The 21,188-nt window shown below is 39.0% G+C and overlaps 1 protein-coding gene across 3 annotated transcripts in view; it reads right to left on the reverse strand.

Moving 5' to 3' along the window:
• Nucleotides 1–21,188, reverse strand: part of LOC124721716 (dihydropyrimidinase-like) — a 211,587-nt gene that overhangs the window by 20,492 nt on the left and 169,907 nt on the right. For 2 of the 3 annotated variants that reach the window (XM_047246805.1, XM_047246803.1), the window contains exons 7-8: nucleotides 18,283–18,396; nucleotides 9,231–9,478 (exon numbers count right to left, since the gene is read on the reverse strand). In XM_047246805.1, coding sequence (XP_047102761.1) covers nucleotides 9,231–9,478; nucleotides 18,283–18,396 — 362 coding nt within the window. The remainder of the gene's footprint in view (nucleotides 1–9,230; nucleotides 9,479–18,282; nucleotides 18,397–21,188) is intronic. The other variant, XM_047246804.1, reaches the window with a different exon arrangement.

Genomic DNA, 21,188 nt, shown 5'->3' on the forward strand with positions numbered 1-21,188 from the left:
CCGTGGGTTGCGAAAGCTTGAATTTTGTGTGTGTTTGTGTGTGTTAGTGTCTCTATCAACATACCAACGCTTTCGTTTGGTAAGTTACATCATCTTTGTGTATATATGAGTCAAGGTTGTTTGGTTTGTTTAAAAGAGGGATAAAGGGACCAAACTACAAGGTCATCAGTCCCTTGTTCCTAATAAAATAGTGCCACAAGTGTGAGAATAAAACAGATGAGACATATAACACAAAACTGAAAGGAAGGAAAGACCACAAGACACGAGTCAAAGTATCTTGCCACTTTGAGCCAACTGTCAAATGCAAGTACCAAATGTAACCTAGGATGTCACAGTCCCATTTGTAAATGAGAAATTGTATGGCCTGTTACTTCCTGCATATATATAAATTGTTTATAGCTGCTTGTTACTTTCAGAATGCATATAAAAAGTTTTATTGCTGCATTAACCAGACCAACAATTATGTTAAATAAATTAAGTTTTATCATTTCAAGTTGTTCACACACCCTTAACATGATGGAATATTCTAGCAGATTAATGCTCTATGCATGGAAAAGGTTGTAGATTGGATGAGCATCTGGAGAAATTTTAACAATGGCCACTACCCCTACCTACCAGCGAATACACACAAACATTTGTGAAAATTGCAAGTCAGGTAATAACCATGTAATTGAAATTAGTTCTGTAACACAGATTAGGTACATGACAATTCACAATTTTTAAGATTATAGTATTGTATACAAAATCTGGCAGATATGGTGTGAAGCTCCTGCATGCTGCATCAGTCTTTAAATGTTTCGGTGTGTAATAAAAGGTGACCTGGGTACTTTCTTGGTAAACAACCCACCATGCAATTTAGTCTGTAGTCCATAAAGCATGAGCAATGGTTGCTGAAGAACTGCTGATCAGTCATATCCCAAATACATTCTGCAATCCACCTTACAATGTGTAGCAACATGTACGGCGAACACTAAAATCAGGGAAGCAACAATTTCTTCTTCGAAGAAGCTCACACATTGATGGACATAATCCTACTAAAATATGGTATGTGGAGTTGCCTGAAGGCTCTAAGGTGACCCAGTGTAGTGGTTGTTGGTCTGTTTGTCCTCAACATAAAGAAGGCATGACTGCACATTGTATCCAATATCACTCTAAATGATCACACTTGGCATAAGCTTCTTCTACCCTGCAACATAACAGGCATCCAGACTTTAGTTACCACAGTAGCACTTGACACCTGTGTGTGCCATCACTTTATAGGACGGTTCTAATTAAACTTTCATTATCTGAGAAGGTCCCCACGAAAAATGAGTGATCGCAGGACAATGAAACTATGTAAAAACATTTGTAAGGACATCTGGAAGAGGAATAATGAATAAACCATTGAAAGAAAAAGTTAAATTTCCACGAGTAGGTAACATTTGCTGATTGGGTATCACGTTTACATTCCAGGTTATAAACGTTGCTCTATGTGATGACAATCTGCATCCACAATGGCCTGGAACCACACTAGAGATACCATTTCAAAACTGCTTGCAACATTTTTTCAACGCAGGACTGAAATGTTCAGCTGTCTTGACAACAGTTGTACAAGTGAAGTCCTGACCCATGTTGACCATCTGCAAATGTAATTCACACTGATTGCCATACCAGTACCAGTCCCTAACAACAAGTCATGACACTAGCAATGAAAATCCTGCAGTGCACAGTCTGAACGTAATTCCTATTACATTGCGTACCAATACAGTAAACTGTTTCCTATCTATACTTGCTCACGTAGCAAAAGTTTAACTATAACTGCCCTGCAGAATAGGTTGAACCAAGTCTCTTTCTAACACTACATGACCATGGTAATATGAAATGTTTGCCATTTCTGGACTATTGGAATTTGATGCAATGGCATGCAAGACACCAGTCTGGCCTATAGCACACAAGTGTCTGCATCAGACGCATCAGCAAAACCTCGGAGTTCATGTCTGTACTCGTTTCAGTGGCCCAGTATCAAATCAACATTGAGGACATAGCTGTATTATGTGTCACTACCACATGGAAAATGTGGCACGTATCCCACGATTTCATCAGATCGCATGGCCCAATACATGTCACTGTGGACAACACTCTTCTTCCCACTTACATCACTCAATTAGGAATCTGAATGTACAGACTATCTGTAAACTATTGCTATCACCTGTAGCTATTTCCCCATAAGTTGGCAGTAGCGATTCACTAACAAGCAAACCTATACAAGGCACACACTTTGATTTTAATCAGCTTTGAGTATGTTGCAGTGTAGAGGAAAATAAGGAAGAGACTTTTTCCTACATGCCCTTACGGCGGTACAGGGGATGAAACACCCCCTTGAAAAAGGCTGAGTTTAATATTTCTGAATCAATACCTGTGAAACGGTAACAGGTAATGAAACAACCTCAATGAAATGGTAACAAATATTAAAAGAACTTCAAATAAAAGTTCTATGGTTGTTAAAGTATGTTATAAAGGTAAACTGAGATCTGCTGAAAAAGTCTTTTCAAAATCTCCTAACTCCCTCCCGCCACTATTTTGTTTTTCCATTTCGACTTATGACTAACAGCAAAACATATAGCATTGTTACTACCAAATTCGATAATATATGATGAACTGGTATTCCAACGATTGTCAGAAATAAGCTAGAAACATCTCTACATCGCTGTATGAGTGCCTGATGTGTGTTTGCATCAGTGTCAATAGTCATGTTGGGTTGTTTAATAAGTCTTACCAAGATAAATATATTCAAAATGTATAAGCTACATATATTGTTCGAGATTTATTTTATGAAATATAAAATATCTTTTGTTGTAAATGTGTTTTATTTTAACATTTGGCATATTTTGTTTTCAAGTTGTAGCATTTTCAGATTTAATTATGTTATATTTGAAATTGTTTGTACATTCTTGTTTTAATATTACTGTAAATCTCTACAATAACGAGGAACTGCAGGATTGTTTGGGCCAAAAAACAGTTGAATGCATTTTTTTTTTCAGTGGGGTGTTTTACCCCATAACAGCCATATGGGCACATCTAAAAAATACGTATCTCTTCTTTTGGACTACTCTATAACGTATCCAAAGCCAATCAAAATCTAAGTGTATCCCTTGGCTAGATTTACTTGTATTCTTCTAGATTAGGAGGCAAGCTAAAAACTAAAACTTAACTCGGTCTGAACAAGTTTGGGGAAGACCCAACAGTACCGACCAACCGCCATGTCATCCTCAGCCTATAGGTGTCACTGGATGCGGATATGGAGGGGTGAGTGGTACGCACTCTGTTCTCCTGGCCACTGTCAGTTTTCGTGACCAGAGCCACTACTCAATCAAATAGCTCCTTAATTCACCTCCCCAGAGCTGAGTACACCCCGCCTGCCAACAGTGCTCAGCAGACCGGACAGTCACCCACTGAAGTGCTAGCCTAGCCCAACAGCACTTAACTTCTGTGAACCGAGGGAAATGGTGTTACCATCACGACAAGGCCGCCGACAGAAGGTAAGCTACAGGACTCATTTTCAACACATCTGCACTGCTTATGACAATGAATACAGTACGACATAACAGTTCTTTCAACAGTCCACGATTAATTTTGTTTCATGAAACAAAATTAGTGCAAATATTGTAAATACAAATTGCCCTAAAAATTTGTTGCTCTTAATAATTGGTAACATCAGACTGTGTTCAACATCTATTATTCAAATTTAAGCTGCTACAATGTTACAGAAACTTTGCTTCCAAGTATCTTCCATTTCAGTACTTGTAAAATATTAACACTCTTGAATAGCACAGTTCCAACAGCATCAAATGACATCATTATACTTAACCATTGAAAGTCTTCCGCTAACTGTTGCGCCATAGCCTGAAGATATCGAGTAAGTGCTTCACTTAAAAATTACAGAGTTTAAGCGACACTAACTGGCACAGCCTTTTTACAAACCTACACATAATTAGAGCGAGGAAATGAAGGGTTTAGCAAAAGAGAGTGCTAACTCTCAATTTAGTAAGGATTAGACTCTCAATTTAGTAAGGATTAGACTCTCAATTTAGTAAGGATTAGACTCTCAATTTAGTAAGGATTAGACTCTCAATTTAGTAAGGATTAGACTCTCAATTTAGTAAGGATTAGACTAATCACTTTCACTTTGAATGCATCACATACTGGTAATGAGCAGTTCCATATGTACTCTGAGAAAATGCTTCTAACCACATAAAAAGAATAAAACAAGACTCTTTATATTCTTGTCTTTACATTTAACTGAATATATAACATGCAATACCTCAAAATACACTGAGGGTTAGTATTTTCTTCCACCAACCTCTTTAAATATGCCATTAGTCATTTGCATGACTGAACAAATGTGGACAAGATTCCAGTTCTTTAATATGTTCACAATGTTGCTGAGCAGAATTAGGATATTTTAACTAACTTGTCAAGCTTATAATTTCCTCTGTTTTAACTGGTGTTAAGATTGTGTGCAAAAGAATTTCTACTGCAACTTTGGTCCAAAATTTTTTGCTACATTTGGGAATGATTCATTGATTATGATATACAGTGACCATAGGCCATTTTCATTTGCTATGTCGTGTGTGTTGTTTCATTATATGTACAGCAGTACTGATGATAATTGTAATAATGCTCCAGAAGCTGCAACTAGTTGTGTTTATGATGGGACTAAGAGGAGGTTGTAATGAATATTACAGCTCAAATGGAAAAGTGTTGCCTTCACGTAAAACACTAGAGGGGAATACGGGGGGCAAAGACAAACTCTTTCAGTCAGTAAGCATGCTTAATGCTGATGGAATAAAGCCCTGCAAGCACATGACCTATCCACATGGCCCACGTGAGAGCAGTAATATGCTTTGCAAATGGTGGCGGAAGTTTCCAAAGATTACCAATGCTAACGCCAGAAGCATGAGGTCACATACACAAGCTACTGGGCCGGCACAACAGCACATGCATTTGTTCACAGCCAGACAGGTTTCGTGCACCTGCACTCACTTGCACATAGGCTTGGAATCTGCAGTTCGTTCATGTGTGATGCACTTCACCTACCCCCAGAGTTACGTGAAATTTACGCAAACGATGAAAAACAAATACAGACATACATTAATGATGAATAACAAAAATAAATCATATCAAATAATGGAAAATCCAGGATTGACTGTAACAATATTATGAAAAGGAAAGTTGCTACTCATCATATAGCGAAGATGCTGGGTCACAGATAGGCACAACAAAAAATCTCACACAATTATAGCTTCCGGCCATTAAGACCTTCGTCAATACAAACACGTACGCACACGCACTCACACTCATGCAAATACAACTCACACACATGACTGCAGTCCCAGGCAACTGAAACCACACTGTGTGCAGCAGCACCAGTGCACGATGGAAGTGGTGAGTTGGTGGTGGTGGTGGGGGGGGGGGGGGGGGGTAAGGAGGAGGCTGGGGCAGGGAGGGGTAGGGATAGTATGGTGGGGTTTGACTGTCAGTGAAGTGCTACAAGTTAAATGGAGGGCTGGACCACCTCGTTGCTGAACACGCTGCCAAACACGATATCCTTCATGTCAATGACTGTTTCACAGCCTGTGCCATATAGACCATTCGCACCACCACCAGCTTTTCTGAATTTCCCAGTTGGGAACTTTCCCTGCAATACATCCTACATTCCCATAACCCTCCTGACCTCAGCCTTCGTTAGTTACTGTCCTCACCCATCCAGCCTCTTCCTGTTCCCATCCCAGCACTGCATAGCTGTCATTCTACCACCACAGCCAGTCTTTTTATTTATTTCTCTCCTTTTCTGCTACTTCCCCCCCCCCTCCTCCCCACCTCTCCCCTGCCATCTAACTTGCAGCACTTCACTGTCTGCCATCCCCACCATACTATCCCTCCCCTCTCTACCCCAGCTTCCTCCTTACCGCCACCCGGTCACCACTCCCGTCATGATCTGGTGCTGCTGCACACAGTGTGGTTTCAGTTGCCTGGGACAGCAGTTGTGTGTGTGAGTTGTATTTGCGTGAGTGTGAGTACATGTGTGTGTCTATTGTTGATGAAGGCCTTAATAGCCGAAAGCTATAACTGAGTCTGTTGTGCCTATCTGTGACTCAAATATAACTCAAAACATTATTGACTTACATGTATAAAAATACTACTTCATCATCTGTGAATATAAAGTGTTAAGAATAACAGATAAATTTGAAATCAAATACCATTTATTCCTCAATTCCTTGTCATTTATTAAATGAAGGTCCTTTTTGTTCCTTTTACATCAGTCTTCAGAGCAACTCTCTCTTTTTCCCAAACATCTCCATCAGAAACTATTTGATTTTCGAAGATTTGCCAGTGTGGCACTAAAGAAAATACGTTCTACATGTGCAAAGACGATATGGAGCATTATACGCCCCAAATTCGTCTTTATTTCATGATAACAAAACACAACTTGCAACTCACAATCTTCTTCAGCAAACAGTGATAAATTGCCAATCCCACTGTAGTTTTTAGCAAATAATTCATTACAATTCACACTAGCTTCACTTGTCAAATCACATTTCAAATAAAATCTATTTATGTCATGTATCATTTGAAACTCACAACTGGATTTCTTTGACATTTCTGTGGCTATTATGTATTTGTAGTTTGTTGTAAGCCTCCCTCGGTCATGGACAGCAATACAGGTGGACTCATGGGCAAGACACTGCTGCAATAATTGCAACTAGAGCAGAAAGGTGAAAAACATTTTCCAATCGTCTCTTGACGCTTTTGCAATACAAAAATTGTCTGTGTGATGCAATATTATGAACTTTTATGTACTCAAACCCAGCGTCTCTTCTGACTTTATGAATCTCAAAGCTCTATATAACTGAATAGATGCAGGGCAGATCGAACATCCTGTTCCATATTCTAATGGCTAGCTTACTCAGAGTTAATCCTAAAACACTTATGGATGATGCTGGATGTTTAGCATCATTCCATAAACATTTCAGGAGACGTTAGGTTAAAAGTCTGAAGATGGTCATCATTTGCAATCACCAAGTTATTGCTGGGTTCAATCAGCAGGTAGCATTACGACACTAACAAATTGCATAATAATATCCAGAAGATAAACTGATAGTGTTAGCAACGTAAGGAAGGCATTTAAGAGTAAAAGTTTTTTGTCATCTACATTCTTGCTGCTTACGTAGAGTACTTGCAAATGTTAGCAGGGGGAGGGGGAGAAGTACTGGCAGGTACAGTTTAATGGGACCGTGTTTGTAGTGCAACTGCTGAGGCCTTCCGCCTATGAGTATTTTTATGTTTTATTTGTTATTCCATGAATCAAATAAAGCTGTGCTCAACTCTAAGGTTGGTTTCAACACTTCACTGCTTTATGAGGTACGGTGGTGTGCCCTTGACTTCCTCCCATCTCTTAACTGACTTATAGAGCCATGAACGGGGCTCTACATTTCAACATGTACTCCAAATTACAGTGCAGGTTGATTTCACATTATTGTCATCAGTATAGGTGAAAGAAGTGATAAGTAACAGAAAATTGTAGGACCAACTGGGGATCGAACGCCAAATCTTTAGTTTTGTAGTCTGGAAATTAAGCCACTGAGTCATTAAGGCACATTTCTGCATAAATTGATAATAAGTTATATATAAAATAGAAACAGCACTAAGGCAAGGGACCAAATATTAGTTACAGAATTTTGTACAAGTAGTAAACAAAGAAACAATAGTCACATAATAAGTTATTTGTTATTGAAGTTACAAATAATTTATTGGTGAATAAATTTGTCTGAATGACCTACTTATCTGAATAAGTACCCATACAGAAGTTTATTGGAATAATGCATATCTTTGCTTACCGCTACACTTTACAGTTCCTTCTCTTTCCATTCATTGCAGTTCATGTTATCAACTGTAACAAGTCTTATTTGTGCATTTGCTCAATTTACTCACATAAACCTATGGTATACCTGAACTGAAGTTTTTCTTCTTTATTACACTGCTCACAATTATAGTCTTATCACGTTTCTCAACATAAATCTTTTTAATTTGTTCTGTCCAAAACATGTCTCGATGTCACTGCTATTTTAGCAGCAGACAAAGCAAGCATTATTTCATCAGGTATTCTTTCACGCAAATTTACAGATCCACAGCTAAACAATGACTGTCAATAACATTAAATGTTCAATTATCACTTTAATTTTTGTTATAAATGATCACAATCAGTCACTGTTGTAACACTTAGTGAATCTCAGGTGTACAGCACATATTTTCTCCATAGAAAACGGAAAATTGACACTAAAAAGAAAGTCTAATTCTTAATGCATTCAAAAGCTTGCTGGGTGCATCACTGCTGCTAAATTGTGATGAAGCTGTGTAGAGTATGTTTTCTTAGCAGTGTGGCCCCAGCCACACGGTTAGTTGCCCCACATTCGGCGAGTGGACGCCACATGATACCAAGTGAGGGAACTCCCAGCTGTGTGCTTCTGCGTATGTGTGCATAGCTAGTATGTGTGCATAGCTGGTGACAAGGATTTGACATATGGATACAGTGTTCTATGATGAAAGCTGTACCAGAAGAACAAGATAGAATACGGAAGGGAGTTATTTAGAATAATACAGGGATTAGTGACAAGAGCAACAGGGAATTAACTAAAAGAGATAGTTACAAATTGCTCAGTTTTTGGAGTGAAGTTACAAATGGGAGAGGGGAAATTTAAGAGTGATGTTTTCAAAAGGATTATGGAAACCAGACCTCTCCTGAAGTATGGAAATGAGAGGAAAGTGAAACAAGTAGGAAAAGTATAGGGAAAAACTGTTAGTAAAAGAACTATCATCGAAACAACAGAAGAAGCGAGAAGAAGTAGAGATAGTGTGTCATTTCTATACCACACTAATTTTAGTTTTCAAAAACTGACAAGGCAGTTCTGCTTTGTCTACAGTGTGTGCGTCACTGTTGCAAGATGTGCATCACATCATCAATCCTCACACACTAAGACAGTAGATTTAACAGATGGTGCTAAACAATTTCACACCACGCTATATACATTTTCAGCCTTAGAAAATTGTTCATAGTACATCTACAAAAATCATTGTATCAATTTGGTTTAAGTCTACTGAATGCAACTACTCTTAAATATGCATACAAACAGGACCATCACCAACAGTGAGCCTTTTACAAGGTAAAGCCCTGCATCCTTCACTATACTTACTCAGCCAGAAGACGAAGGAGATGGTTCTTGGTGTCAGCGTCAGGAGAAAGGGGAGGACTAACAACATGTGCAGCAGCGTGATACCAGCACGTGTGGCGGTACTGCTTGCCATCAGATGCAAGGGCAGCCACCAGTGTCTCCCCAAATACTGGGCTCTGCCCAGAAGCAGAAGAGACATTGCGTGCCTGCACCAGCACGTCTGCTGCTGGCTTACTCATTACGTGCACTACGTACAGGGGACAATTCACCTACAAAGGAATGCGTGATGCATGCATAACATAAAAATTAAATTTGACCTTATGACAGTATGAGGAGTCAGAATGTTACTACTGGAAGTTTATAATAAACCACCATGCCTTCTAGGCTAATGTGCCTTGTAAGCAATGACATACTACTGTGAAACCAAGGAAAATCCTAGCGCACATCTTGTCTCAGAGTATAATCAAAGACAGGTAAAAGAAAATTTGGGAAAAAGGACAATGTCAAAGCATGAGTATTGAGTATTGGCAACTAATTCAGATAATCTCAGTCTGCACAGAAGTGAGTGTGGTTTGAGTAGATGGGAAAATGCATTAAAATGAACACATGAGAGTTGAAGAAGGAAAATTGGAAAAGTCACAGCCCAGAATGTGGCAGTATGAGCCTGCCTGTTTGAATGTGATTCAACAAGGAAGAGTTAAGATGATTCAAATGTCTAATTTTAAGTTGAGAGCATCAAATATGATGTATGTCTAGTCATTTCAAGTATACACGAAATGCTGAATAATTTCTTTAAATTGATCTTTACTATACATGCACAGATTAAAGGCTGAAACTTCTATCTTCAGTGTGATTAAAAGAAATGCAAAATGCTAGATTTGTGATACAAGAACAAAACTGATTTTTAAAGCAATTTAACTACACATAAATAAATAAATAAATAAATCCACAATAGTGTGGAAAGAGACGCCAATTCCCGATTAGAAACATGTTAAACAAGCAGTAATTACAGAAGCGTAAGAACGAAATAAATTTGAGAATAATTTTCTATTTGAAGTAGAAACTAATTTAATAAAGCAGCCCATTGTTATATTCTTCCCTATTTGTGAGTAAGTGACTTTGGTCGTATTATTGTTGCAGCACATGCACAACAGCTGAAGAGTGTTTGTCATTTACACTGATACACATGCAGTGGCCCCAACAGGACTGTTAGAAATTGTGTTCCTATTATACCAAGAAGTAACTGGACAGAAATAGTATTCAGTGAAGAGAAGTACAGCACTTACAAAACAAGCATTTATAGCTGAGATACATATTCTTATGAATAAATACATAAATTTAGAAATACAGAAATCCTCCTTAAAATCATTCAGTTAATTACTACAGCCATCTGGCTGTAAGACTGTAGGGTCAATCAACTGCTGGAATTACAACACAGACATAACTTTAGATGATGACTAGGAGGAACCTGATCACATTCTTTCTGTCAGTATTAGCTTAGTGTCAATATTAATTAAGAAAGATAAGCTGAACTGTACTGAAGTATTTTGATCAGCCCAAAAATTGCTGCGGGTCTCTTCTAGCAACACATGAATTCGGTGGACATGCACATCTCCCAGATCAAAAGTTAATAAATTTAAAACTGATTAATTTAATGCTACTGCTTTGATGCTACTTCACGTTCTATATGTTCTGAGATAATACCAACACAACATTCTATATTTTCCTATCCTGTGCATGTTGGGGAGTAGTTTCTGACTCCTCACAGTCAGTCATTTATTCATCGTATCTACTAATAAGCAATAACAATAAAGAGAGATGATATACATCAACATATAAAAGCTATATTAGGGGGACCAGAAAGTTATGCCATTTCTGTGTATGTAGACAATTATTTGTAATTTATCGGCTCATCTGTATACTTCAAAGTCACAGCAAAGACTTTTTAACATTAGAGCAATTTGTTTACTCATAAATCTTTTTCCCTTTTTTTCAGTTTCTGGTGAAATATGATAAGAGGTACACGTCCAGCATCATTTTTTTTTTTTTTTTAAATTTCACAAGGGTAGTTACACAACAGTTGCTATCAAAAACATTTGTGATATTTATTCAAGTGCGTTAGATGTTTGTAAATGCCAAAGTTGGCTTTCTAAGTTCAAAGTGGGTAATTTTCATGTTTTTGACTCATGTAAATCAGGAAGACCAACAAATTTAGCCAACTACATTTAAAGGGTGGAAGTGGAAGTGAATCTGTGCCAGACAATTTAACTGTCAAACACACTTAACTGACCTTGGATGACCATCCAAGAATATTTGCAGCAGATTAGTAAAGACAAAATATGCTAACGGATCCAATAGATGCCATTTATTGCTTCAGCAGCACAATACAGAAGCATTTTTTGATTAAGTGATCACTGGAGATGAAAGCTGAGGCATTTAAGATAATCCAGAACACAAAAGGCAGTGGCTCTCTCCAAATAAACCACCAATGGAGTACAGCTATGCCAAGTTTGCACTCCAAAGAGGCATTTTTGTGTGTTTTGTGGAATACTCATGGGTCATTAATGTTTAAGTACTGATACCTGCAGAAACTGTGAATGCACGCCTTTACTGTGAACAACTGGATTGAGTAAATCAGTCTTTAATTGGAAAGTGCCCAGCAATTGTCAAATGGAAAGGCATTATTCTGCAAAATGATAACGCATGGCTGCACTGTGCACGATGAAACCCAGAAAAAAATTAATGAATAGGAATGGGAGGTATTGCCTCACCCACTAAACTCACCCAATACTGGGTCACAGGATTTCCATTTATTCCAGTCGTTAGAATATTTTAATAAAAAAAATTTGAAATGTGGGTGATGCCCAAAACGTCTCCAGATTTTTGCTCAAGCACCAAGTTATTTTTATTGGTCCAGCAATGAAAACTTGCATACTAGCTGGCAAAAGGTGGGCGATTATGAGAAAGAGTACATCACTGATTAAAAACAAAAACACGTTAAAATTTACTTGTTTGAATTTAATGTAAAGAAACAACATTACTTGCCGGTCCCCATAATATGTTATGCTGCATGCATTTAAATACGAAAAATACACTCAAATGATTCTACAGGTAATTACGTAATTTTAAAGTAACAAAACAACCAACTATTAACAATAAAGCAGTGCACATATATTGCGAGCAGTAAGCACTTGGTTGGAGATAAAAACCAATTTATGATTCTTTACTATAAAGCTCAATCTGGCATCTATCTTCCCAACAACTACACTCCTGGAAATTGAAATAAGAACACCGTGAATTCATTGTCCCAGGAAGGTGAAACTTTATTGACACATTCCTGGGGTCAGATACATCACATGATCACACTGACAGAACCACAGGCACATAGACACAGGCAACAGAGCATGCACAATGTCGGCACTAGTACAGTGTATATCCACCTTTCGCAGCAATGCAGGCTGCTATTCTCCCATGGAGACGATCGTAGAGATGCTGGATGTAGTCCTGTGGAACGGCTTGCCATGCCATTTCCACCTGGCGCCTCAGTTGGACCAGCGTTCGTGCTGGACGTGCAGACCGCGTGAGACAACGCTTCATCCAGTCCCAAACATGCTCAATGGGGGACAGATCCGGAGATCTTGCTGGCCAGGGTAGTTGACTTACACCTTCTAGAGCACGTTGGGTGGCACGGGATACATGCGGACGTGCATTGTCCTGTTGGAACAGCAAGTTCCCTTGCCGGTCTAGGAATGGTAGAACGATGGGTTCGATGACGGTTTGGATGTACCGTGCACTATTCAGTGTCCCCTCGACGATCACCAGTGGTGTACGGCCAGTGTAGGAGATCGCTCCCCACACCATGATGCCGGGTGTTGGCCCTGTGTGCCTCGGTCGTATGCAGTCCTGATTGTGGCGCTCACCTGCACGGCGCCAAACACGCATACGACCATCATTGGCACCAAGGCAGAAGCGACTCTCATCGCTGAAGACGACACGTCTCCATTCGTCCCTCCATTCACGCCTGTCGCGACACCACTGGAGGCGGGCTGCACGATGTTGGGGCGTGAGCGGAAGACGGCCTAACGGTGTGCGGGACCGTAGCCCAGCTTCATGGAGACGGTTGCGAATGGTCCTCGCCGATACCCCAGGAGCAACAGTGTCCCTAATTTGCTGGGAAGTGGCGGTGCGGTCCCCTACGGCACTGCGTAGGATCCTACGGTCTTGGCGTGCATCCGTGCGTCGCTGCGGTCCAGTCCCAAGTCGACGGGCACGTGCACCTTCCGCCGACCACTGGCGACAACATCGATGTACTGTGGAGATCTCACACCCCACGTGTTGAGCAATTCGGCGGTACGTCCACCCGGCCTCCCGCATGCCCACTATACGCCCTCGCTCAAAGTCCGTCAACTGCACATACGGTTCACGTCCACGCTGTCGCGGCATGCTACCAGTGTTAAAGACTGCGATGGAGCTCCGTATGCCACGGCAAACTGGCTGACACTGACGGCGGCGGTGCACAAATGCTGCGCAGCTAGCGCCATTCGACGGCCAACACCGCGGTTCCTGGTGTGTCCGCTGTGCCGTGCGTGTGATCATTGCTTGTACAGCCCTCTCGCAGTGTCCGGAGCAAGTATGGTGGGTCTGACACACTGGTGTCAATGTGTTCTTTTTTCCATTTCCAGGAGTGTAGTTTTGTACCCTTGTTCCACCTTAAATTGCTTTGGATGCATACACCATGACATTTTACAGATATGACTATTTCCAGTTATTAATTGCCATTGACACTAAATTTATTAAGACATCGTACACTCATACATAAATATATAAACACACGAACTGTGTGCAAACACGTTTTGTCAAAATGACACATTCAGGATCATTACAATACATTGCACACATAACTAATCAACCAAAAAACAGTATAATAGTATTCTTTTATAAAATTTACCCACCAATACATTAATAAGCTCAGCTGCTTAATGTAAAACACCTAACTTAGAAGCGTGTCACAGCAATCAAACAGTAATGGAGGGTACACAGGGTGTGGAATCTTGTGATTATAGGAGGTCCATATCAAACCTTGATTTGATCTAACAAATCACAGTCAGGCTCTAGCTATAAATTGCTCCATTCATTCCATTTATGTCTCCTTTCAAAGGTAAAAGGTACATCATAAAATGTACTGAAAAATACACAGGACAAGAATTGTATTTTCATACATTTAGCATGTACCTAGAAAAGAAAGAATAAAAAGTCTTACTGTACATACAAAATACATTTGTGTGTTCAAAGCCAAACCAACTGTTTTTCTTTGCACTACGGGCAATAAACAAGTCAGTTATACTGCACATACACTGCTGTAGAGAAAGTTCTTTAACAGCTGCTCAATGTAATGATTTTAATTTATGGTACATGCAATTCATCATTGTGTATACTACCTCAAGTATTTCGTGAAAGGTAACTTGGAAGATCAACAGAATAGTACCATGTTTATTGACAAGAGCACATTCTGCATTCGTGCCAGTGATTGTTTCAAGTGTTGCACTGAACAGAAGAGAAGACACTACTGGAGTTTATCAAGCAGTGACATTTAACACCAACCCCAGGTTTCATCATGTAGACTGTAGAGGGCCACGGCCTGTACTGTCTGGAGTTTGTTGTGAGAGCAGTGAACAGTGTAGTTAAAATTCAACCCATTCTGTTGTTCCTACACCAAGACATGTTCTTCCAACATGGCTTAGCCACAGACTGGGGGATGTTTCCAGAATGAGATAATCACTCTGCAGTGGAGTGTTCACTGATATGGAAATTTCTGGGAGATTTAATCTGCAGAAAGTTTCATATCAGCGCTCACTCCGCCGCAGAGTGAAAATCTCATTCTGGAAACATCCCCCAGGCTGTGGCTAAGCCATGTCTCCACAATATCCTTTCTTTCAGGAGTGCCAGTTCTGCAAGGTTAGCAGGAGAGCTTCTGTAAAGTTTGGACAGTAGGGGACGACGTACTGGCAGAAGTGAATCTGTGAGGATGGGGCGTGAGTCGTGCTTGGGTAGGTCAGTTGGTAGAGCACTTGCCCACGAAAGGCAAAGGTCCCGAGTTCGAGTCTCGATCTGGCACAAAGTTTTATTTTGCCAGAAAGTTAGTGGATGATGTTTTCCCACTTTCCCTGCATGTGGTATAAATCTTCGATACTGTGACTTTTGGAACACCAAGTACTTTGCCTAGCTTGGTTATGAAATGAAGCACCCACCATGCAAGTACCAAGAATTTGCACATATTAGAGTTCACTTATAGCTTCAACACAATGCACTCACAACTACATAAGAACACTATTCTGACCACAACTGACAATTGTAGTGTATTGAGGGCATTGTACAGGTGCCATTCATGGTCAAATACAACAGCACAACCAGCAGGTTTGGTCAGCATCTGCATTTGTGTTCAATCATGTATTTCTCACAGTGAGTCCATATTTTTGTCCCACTCCTGTAAGTATCACCTAAGGACCACAAATACATGCTGGATAAATTAGAGATGAATCTGTGAGGCGTATAGATAGACTTTTTTCCTCGCTCTACTTGTGAGTGGAACAGGAAACGGACTAGTAGTGTTACAAGGTACCCTCTGCCAATGAATCATATGGTGGGTTGGGAAATATGTATGTAGATGCAGATGGCATCTGATGCAGTCTGCATTACTGGCAAAAAACAAACAAACAAACAAAAGGAATAAGTGAAACTAGAGTCTAACATTATTGTCCGTGATTGAACTCAAAAATTCTATATTCATGTCTTTTATGCACGACTGCAGAACTGCATTGTAACTGGAGGATGGTATACAAAAAAACTACAGTTGTCCAACACTATATCTCCACAGATGTATGACCTTGTGATTATGATGATACAAAAATAAACCTGTACTATATGTGAATACAATGTTATGTGGGTACCATTGTTTCAATGAGTCAATTTTTCATATTCCACTAGCATACTTTCCTTGAGAAGGAACAGACATTTCCTGTGACAAAACACAAATACTACTAACATGCACATATTTTTTTATTAAGTAAAACATGACAGTGTCGTCTACCAAAGCAACATATTCCAAATTTTAGAAAGAAAATAATGACTGTGACTGATTACATGAACTCTTAAACTCTAGAATGCCGTAAATGTGTTTATACTCTTACCTTTATTGTATTACCTGAAATGATATACATAGTTATTTGCAATACAGGGTAACAACATATTGAAAAACACTTGCTAGGCATGAACGAGATGAAAATAAAAACAAAAACTAACAGTGAACAATAATTCTACAATAGGCGGAGGGGATTGTCAAAATGTGTACACATGTTTAGAGGTACATGTAATCAGTGTTTCCCAGCCAATAATGTTGGCTTTCACAAAGTGCAACCATCACATCTTCGAGTAGGTCCTAAATTGGCCTCATTATAGTGAAGGCACTCTCTTCCAGTTCTAACACCAAGCAGCAATACTTGACAGTACTAAGAATCAAATCTGGGTTCTCCGAGAGACAGTCAAACACACTGACCATTCAGTTACTGAGGCGACTGCAAATTATCTTTTATTTGAAATACCAGCCTTCCACTTTAAATCCCAGACACAAAAAAATGGAAACAGAATGCAGTCGCAGCATTGTACTGCAGCATCCTGAGAGAATTGAAGTTTTATAGCATAATATTTTCATGTTGGCTAAATTATTTCACAATTTATCTTTACACAAGTCACCTGTGTAATGGAATATTTTGATTTTATCACAGTTGTTTTCTTCTAAGTGAGTGGACACACTTTGGGACCACTCACAGCTGTCAGATTTTGTTTCTGCGTTCCTAAAATCTTTGTGATTGACCATTTACTTCTACAGTTTTAACATTACAATTAACTTTGCATAAACTGCAGCAGTTCTGTTCTTGTCTCTACCATCTGCTACATCTGCATCTACACTCTGCAAACCACCATGACGTGCATGGCAGAAGGTACGTCTAATTGTACCAGTTATTAGGGTTTCTTCCCATTCCATTCATGTGTGGAGCATGCAAAGAATGATTGATTGAATGCCTTTGTGTGTACAGTAATTATTCTAATCTTATCCTCACAATCCCTATGTGAGCGATACTTAGGGAGTTTTAGTATATTCCTAGAGACATCATTTACAGCCAGTTCTTTAAACTTTGTTGGCACAGTTTCCGGGATAGTTTACATCTGTCTTCAAGAGAGTGCCACTTCAGTTCCTTCAGTATCTCTGTGACACTCCTACAGATTAAACAAACCTGTGACCATTCATGCTGTTGTTCTCTGTATGTGTTCAATATCCCCCGTTAGTCCTACATGCTACAGGTCTCACACACTTGGGCAATATTCTAGAACTGGTTGCACAAGTGATTTGTAAGCAATCGCTTTTGTAGGCTGATTGCACTCCCCTAGTATTCTACCAATAAACCGTAGTCAACCACCTGCTTTACCCACAACTGAACCTATGTTGTCATTCCATTTCGTATCTCTACGATGTGTTACGCCAGGAATTTGTACGAGTTGGCCAATTCCAACAGTGACTCATTGATATTACAATCCTACTAGGATACTATAATTTTTTTTTCTTTTTTTTTCGTTTTGTAAAGTGCAAATTTTACATTTCTGAACATTTAGAGCAACTTGCCAATCTCTGCACCACATTGAAATCTTATCAAGATCTGGCTGAATATTTTTACAGCTTCTCTCAGACAGTCATCATAGATAACTGCATCATCTGCAAAAAGCCTGATTTTATCTTCAGTCAAGAATACGATTTTCTACTCAATATACTAAAGAGATCTTCAACAAAATGTTCATCATGTATACAGTAAAATCACCGAAAAGCAGGCAATAGCAAACACATGCTCTTATGAGATAGTTTTGATTGTATTTACACAAAATTATTTGTTTCACTTTACTAAATTCAAACTCAATAACAGCTAGTAAACACAATATTGTGCTGCTATTTGGAATATCATCCTCGTCTGAAATTGTGATCATGTGTTATTTACATATATGACCTAAAATACTATAAAAATACCTGGTTAGCAATGACGCATGCTCTTCCAACAGCTTCTGCTTCGACGGGTTCTGGCCTTGACAGCTGGTGCCCCTCAGGACCAGTAATGCCAGCAGCTAACAATTGTTGTGCTTTCTGTAACAATTGTGATTTCCTGTCACTCAAGCCTCAGCTCTCCATGTATCACAACACAAAAATACAACTAACAGACACCTGCAGTCATTCGTAATACTCAAAATGATTCACAAATTTACATTTAGCACATGACATGTTGGAATTAATTTTTTTCCACATAATATACTTGTGGAAAAAAAACTACTGAGGACTGGGTAAAGAATCTGGTGTAAAATGCTTTACAAAGTCCCCACACAGCCAATATTTATTGCACAATACTGAGTACCATTTAATAATACTTACCATCTGGGAATGGTATTGACAGTTTGTGCAATATACTGAAGGGGACTGCAGAGTTTTACAAATATTGACACTTGCTCAATACATTGTGCTATATATTTTACAGTGTACAGGTGATATTGTGTAATACACAGAAGTTCTTGCCAAAACTTTGTGATTTGGGGACATGCAAACAACAGATACAGTGACACCATACAGATATGAACACATCAGGAAAGACAGATGAAAGGAATTATCTGTGGAAGTGCATTCAGGAAGGTAGTTTGACTACAAATTTAATACTTATTCAATAATTAGCTGTAGAATCATTAGATAAAAGTGTATGGCAAGAATACTGCGACTGTCAGTTTTAGAAGCTTTAATTATTTATTGCAGAAATACGTAACAGCACTACCTACCAATACTCTACAATAATGTATCTTATTCTTTTCAGGTTTGCAGATCGCTTCCAGCATTGTGGAAAGTGAAATCCAATGGTATATGAACAGTATCTTTTCTGTGTACAAAGCCGTAAAAGTTCACCCATTCAATGAAAGATACATCAGTCATCATTAAAAAATTCTGATATTCATTTAGCTATGCTGCAAGTTCTCTTAGCACGTTATTATGGTCACTTACAAGATGCCTTCCAAGCCACTTTTTTCACCCCTTGCTACTTCCTCTCACTTTCCTTTCTGCAGAATACAGCATTGCAACTGCATTACATGTTAGTCTACATCAAGTGCTGACATATCACTATGAATGAAGAGTTCTAACTAATACATCCTGGACATATATATCGTGCAATAAAATTGTGCTGTTCTTCACCTCACACTTTCATGCAATATTTTGACACAGTATTATTGTAGAATAAATACCGACTGTGAGAGGGCCACTTTAGATGGATGCTGCTACTAGAATTTTATATCAGGCATATTTCCTACAATGCAAACAAAGAAAATGACAGGATGAAGATAATGAAAAGGAGCTATGCTGAAGAAAACTCAACAACTTTCACATGACAAGTTTAGATAAATTAAGAAAAGCTGCACCAGCACAAAAAGGCAGGACTAGGTCCTAGGAGGAAAACATTTAAAGAAAACAATTTCTATGACAGTACCGAGTGAGATGACACTGTGGTTAGAACACTGGACTCTCATTCGGGAGGAAAACAGTTCAAACCTACATCCAACCATTTAGCTTTTGGTTTCTTGTGATTTTCCTAAATCACTCCAGGCAAATGCCAGGTTCCTTTAAAAATGCACGGCCAATTTCCTTCCCCATCCTAGATATCATCCGAGCTTGTTCTCCGTTTCTAATGACTTCGATGTTGACTGGATGTTAAATCCAATCTATCTTCCTTCCTTCCTTCCTTCGGAAATAAGAGCAACCACAGTATGTCATTTGTTTAATAGTTCTAACTACCAAAAACATGATTCCTAATCAAGTGAAATGACATTTGGAGTCAAATCATACCGGTTTTCTAAACAAACCACAAGAACACTTTTCCAACAAGTTAAAAGAAATTACAGGACAAAACACAGCTTTCTAAACAAACTGTTCTTTCATCACGTAAAGTTCCTTACCATGTAGCAAAGAGCAGTAAACCTCACACCACACTAGTAGACCTTATTTTACCAGTTGTTCCAGATAGGGTATTATCATGATACATGAGACAGCTGCCAAAGTGTTTTTGTCAGACCACACTATTGTTCATCGAATATTTGATATGACTGACAACATGAATTGTGAAAGTGGTGCATATGTGTGTACAGACATAGGTCATAGTATGGCTGGCTATTAGGCTGATGACACAAAGTTCATCTCATCTTCATTAATGCACAAATCGCCAAAGAGGTGTCAAATCAAAGACTAGCACCAGGAACCCAAACAATTCCAGACAAGGTCTCCTGGACAACATTGATATATAGTCATTTCATTTCACTAGCATAAAAAAAAACATAAGCCCTGTCCTTCATGGCCGCCTTTGCTCAGTGAAAGAAGTAGCAAACTTCTGTGAAGTCAGACACAAAAATTGAGATGTTTTGAACAAATATATGCTGATATGGGAGCTGACAACATTTCCCTAATTCATTACAATAACTCCCGCTGGCTTTCACGTGTGAATGTCTTGAAAAGGGTGTATGAAATCAGTAATGAATTTACTCTTTCCTTGACCCACAGAAACATTTGACATCTGAGAAGTCATAGATAGTGACTGTCTTGTAACTGGTGTACCTTAGACACATCTTTGCACAAACACTCACTTAACTGGATGTGTCCCTTCAAGGTAATGAAACCAACATTCTGCAACTATCAGACCAATTTTGTCTTCAGGAAGAGACTACTGCTGTGGAAGAAAAAGTTATATGATAAAGACATACATTATGTTTTCCCTGCTCTTCACACAGTTTTAGATGACAATGACTTCCAGCTGAGTGAAGATTTAAGTCTGCATTTGTGGATCATTTAAATGAACTCTGATTACTTTCTGAAGTGCTTTCCAGAACAAATAGATCAACAACAAGAACCAA

Source organism: Schistocerca piceifrons, chromosome X (genome assembly GCF_021461385.2).
Source record: "Schistocerca piceifrons isolate TAMUIC-IGC-003096 chromosome X, iqSchPice1.1, whole genome shotgun sequence".
NCBI lineage: Eukaryota > Metazoa > Arthropoda > Insecta > Orthoptera > Acrididae > Schistocerca > Schistocerca piceifrons.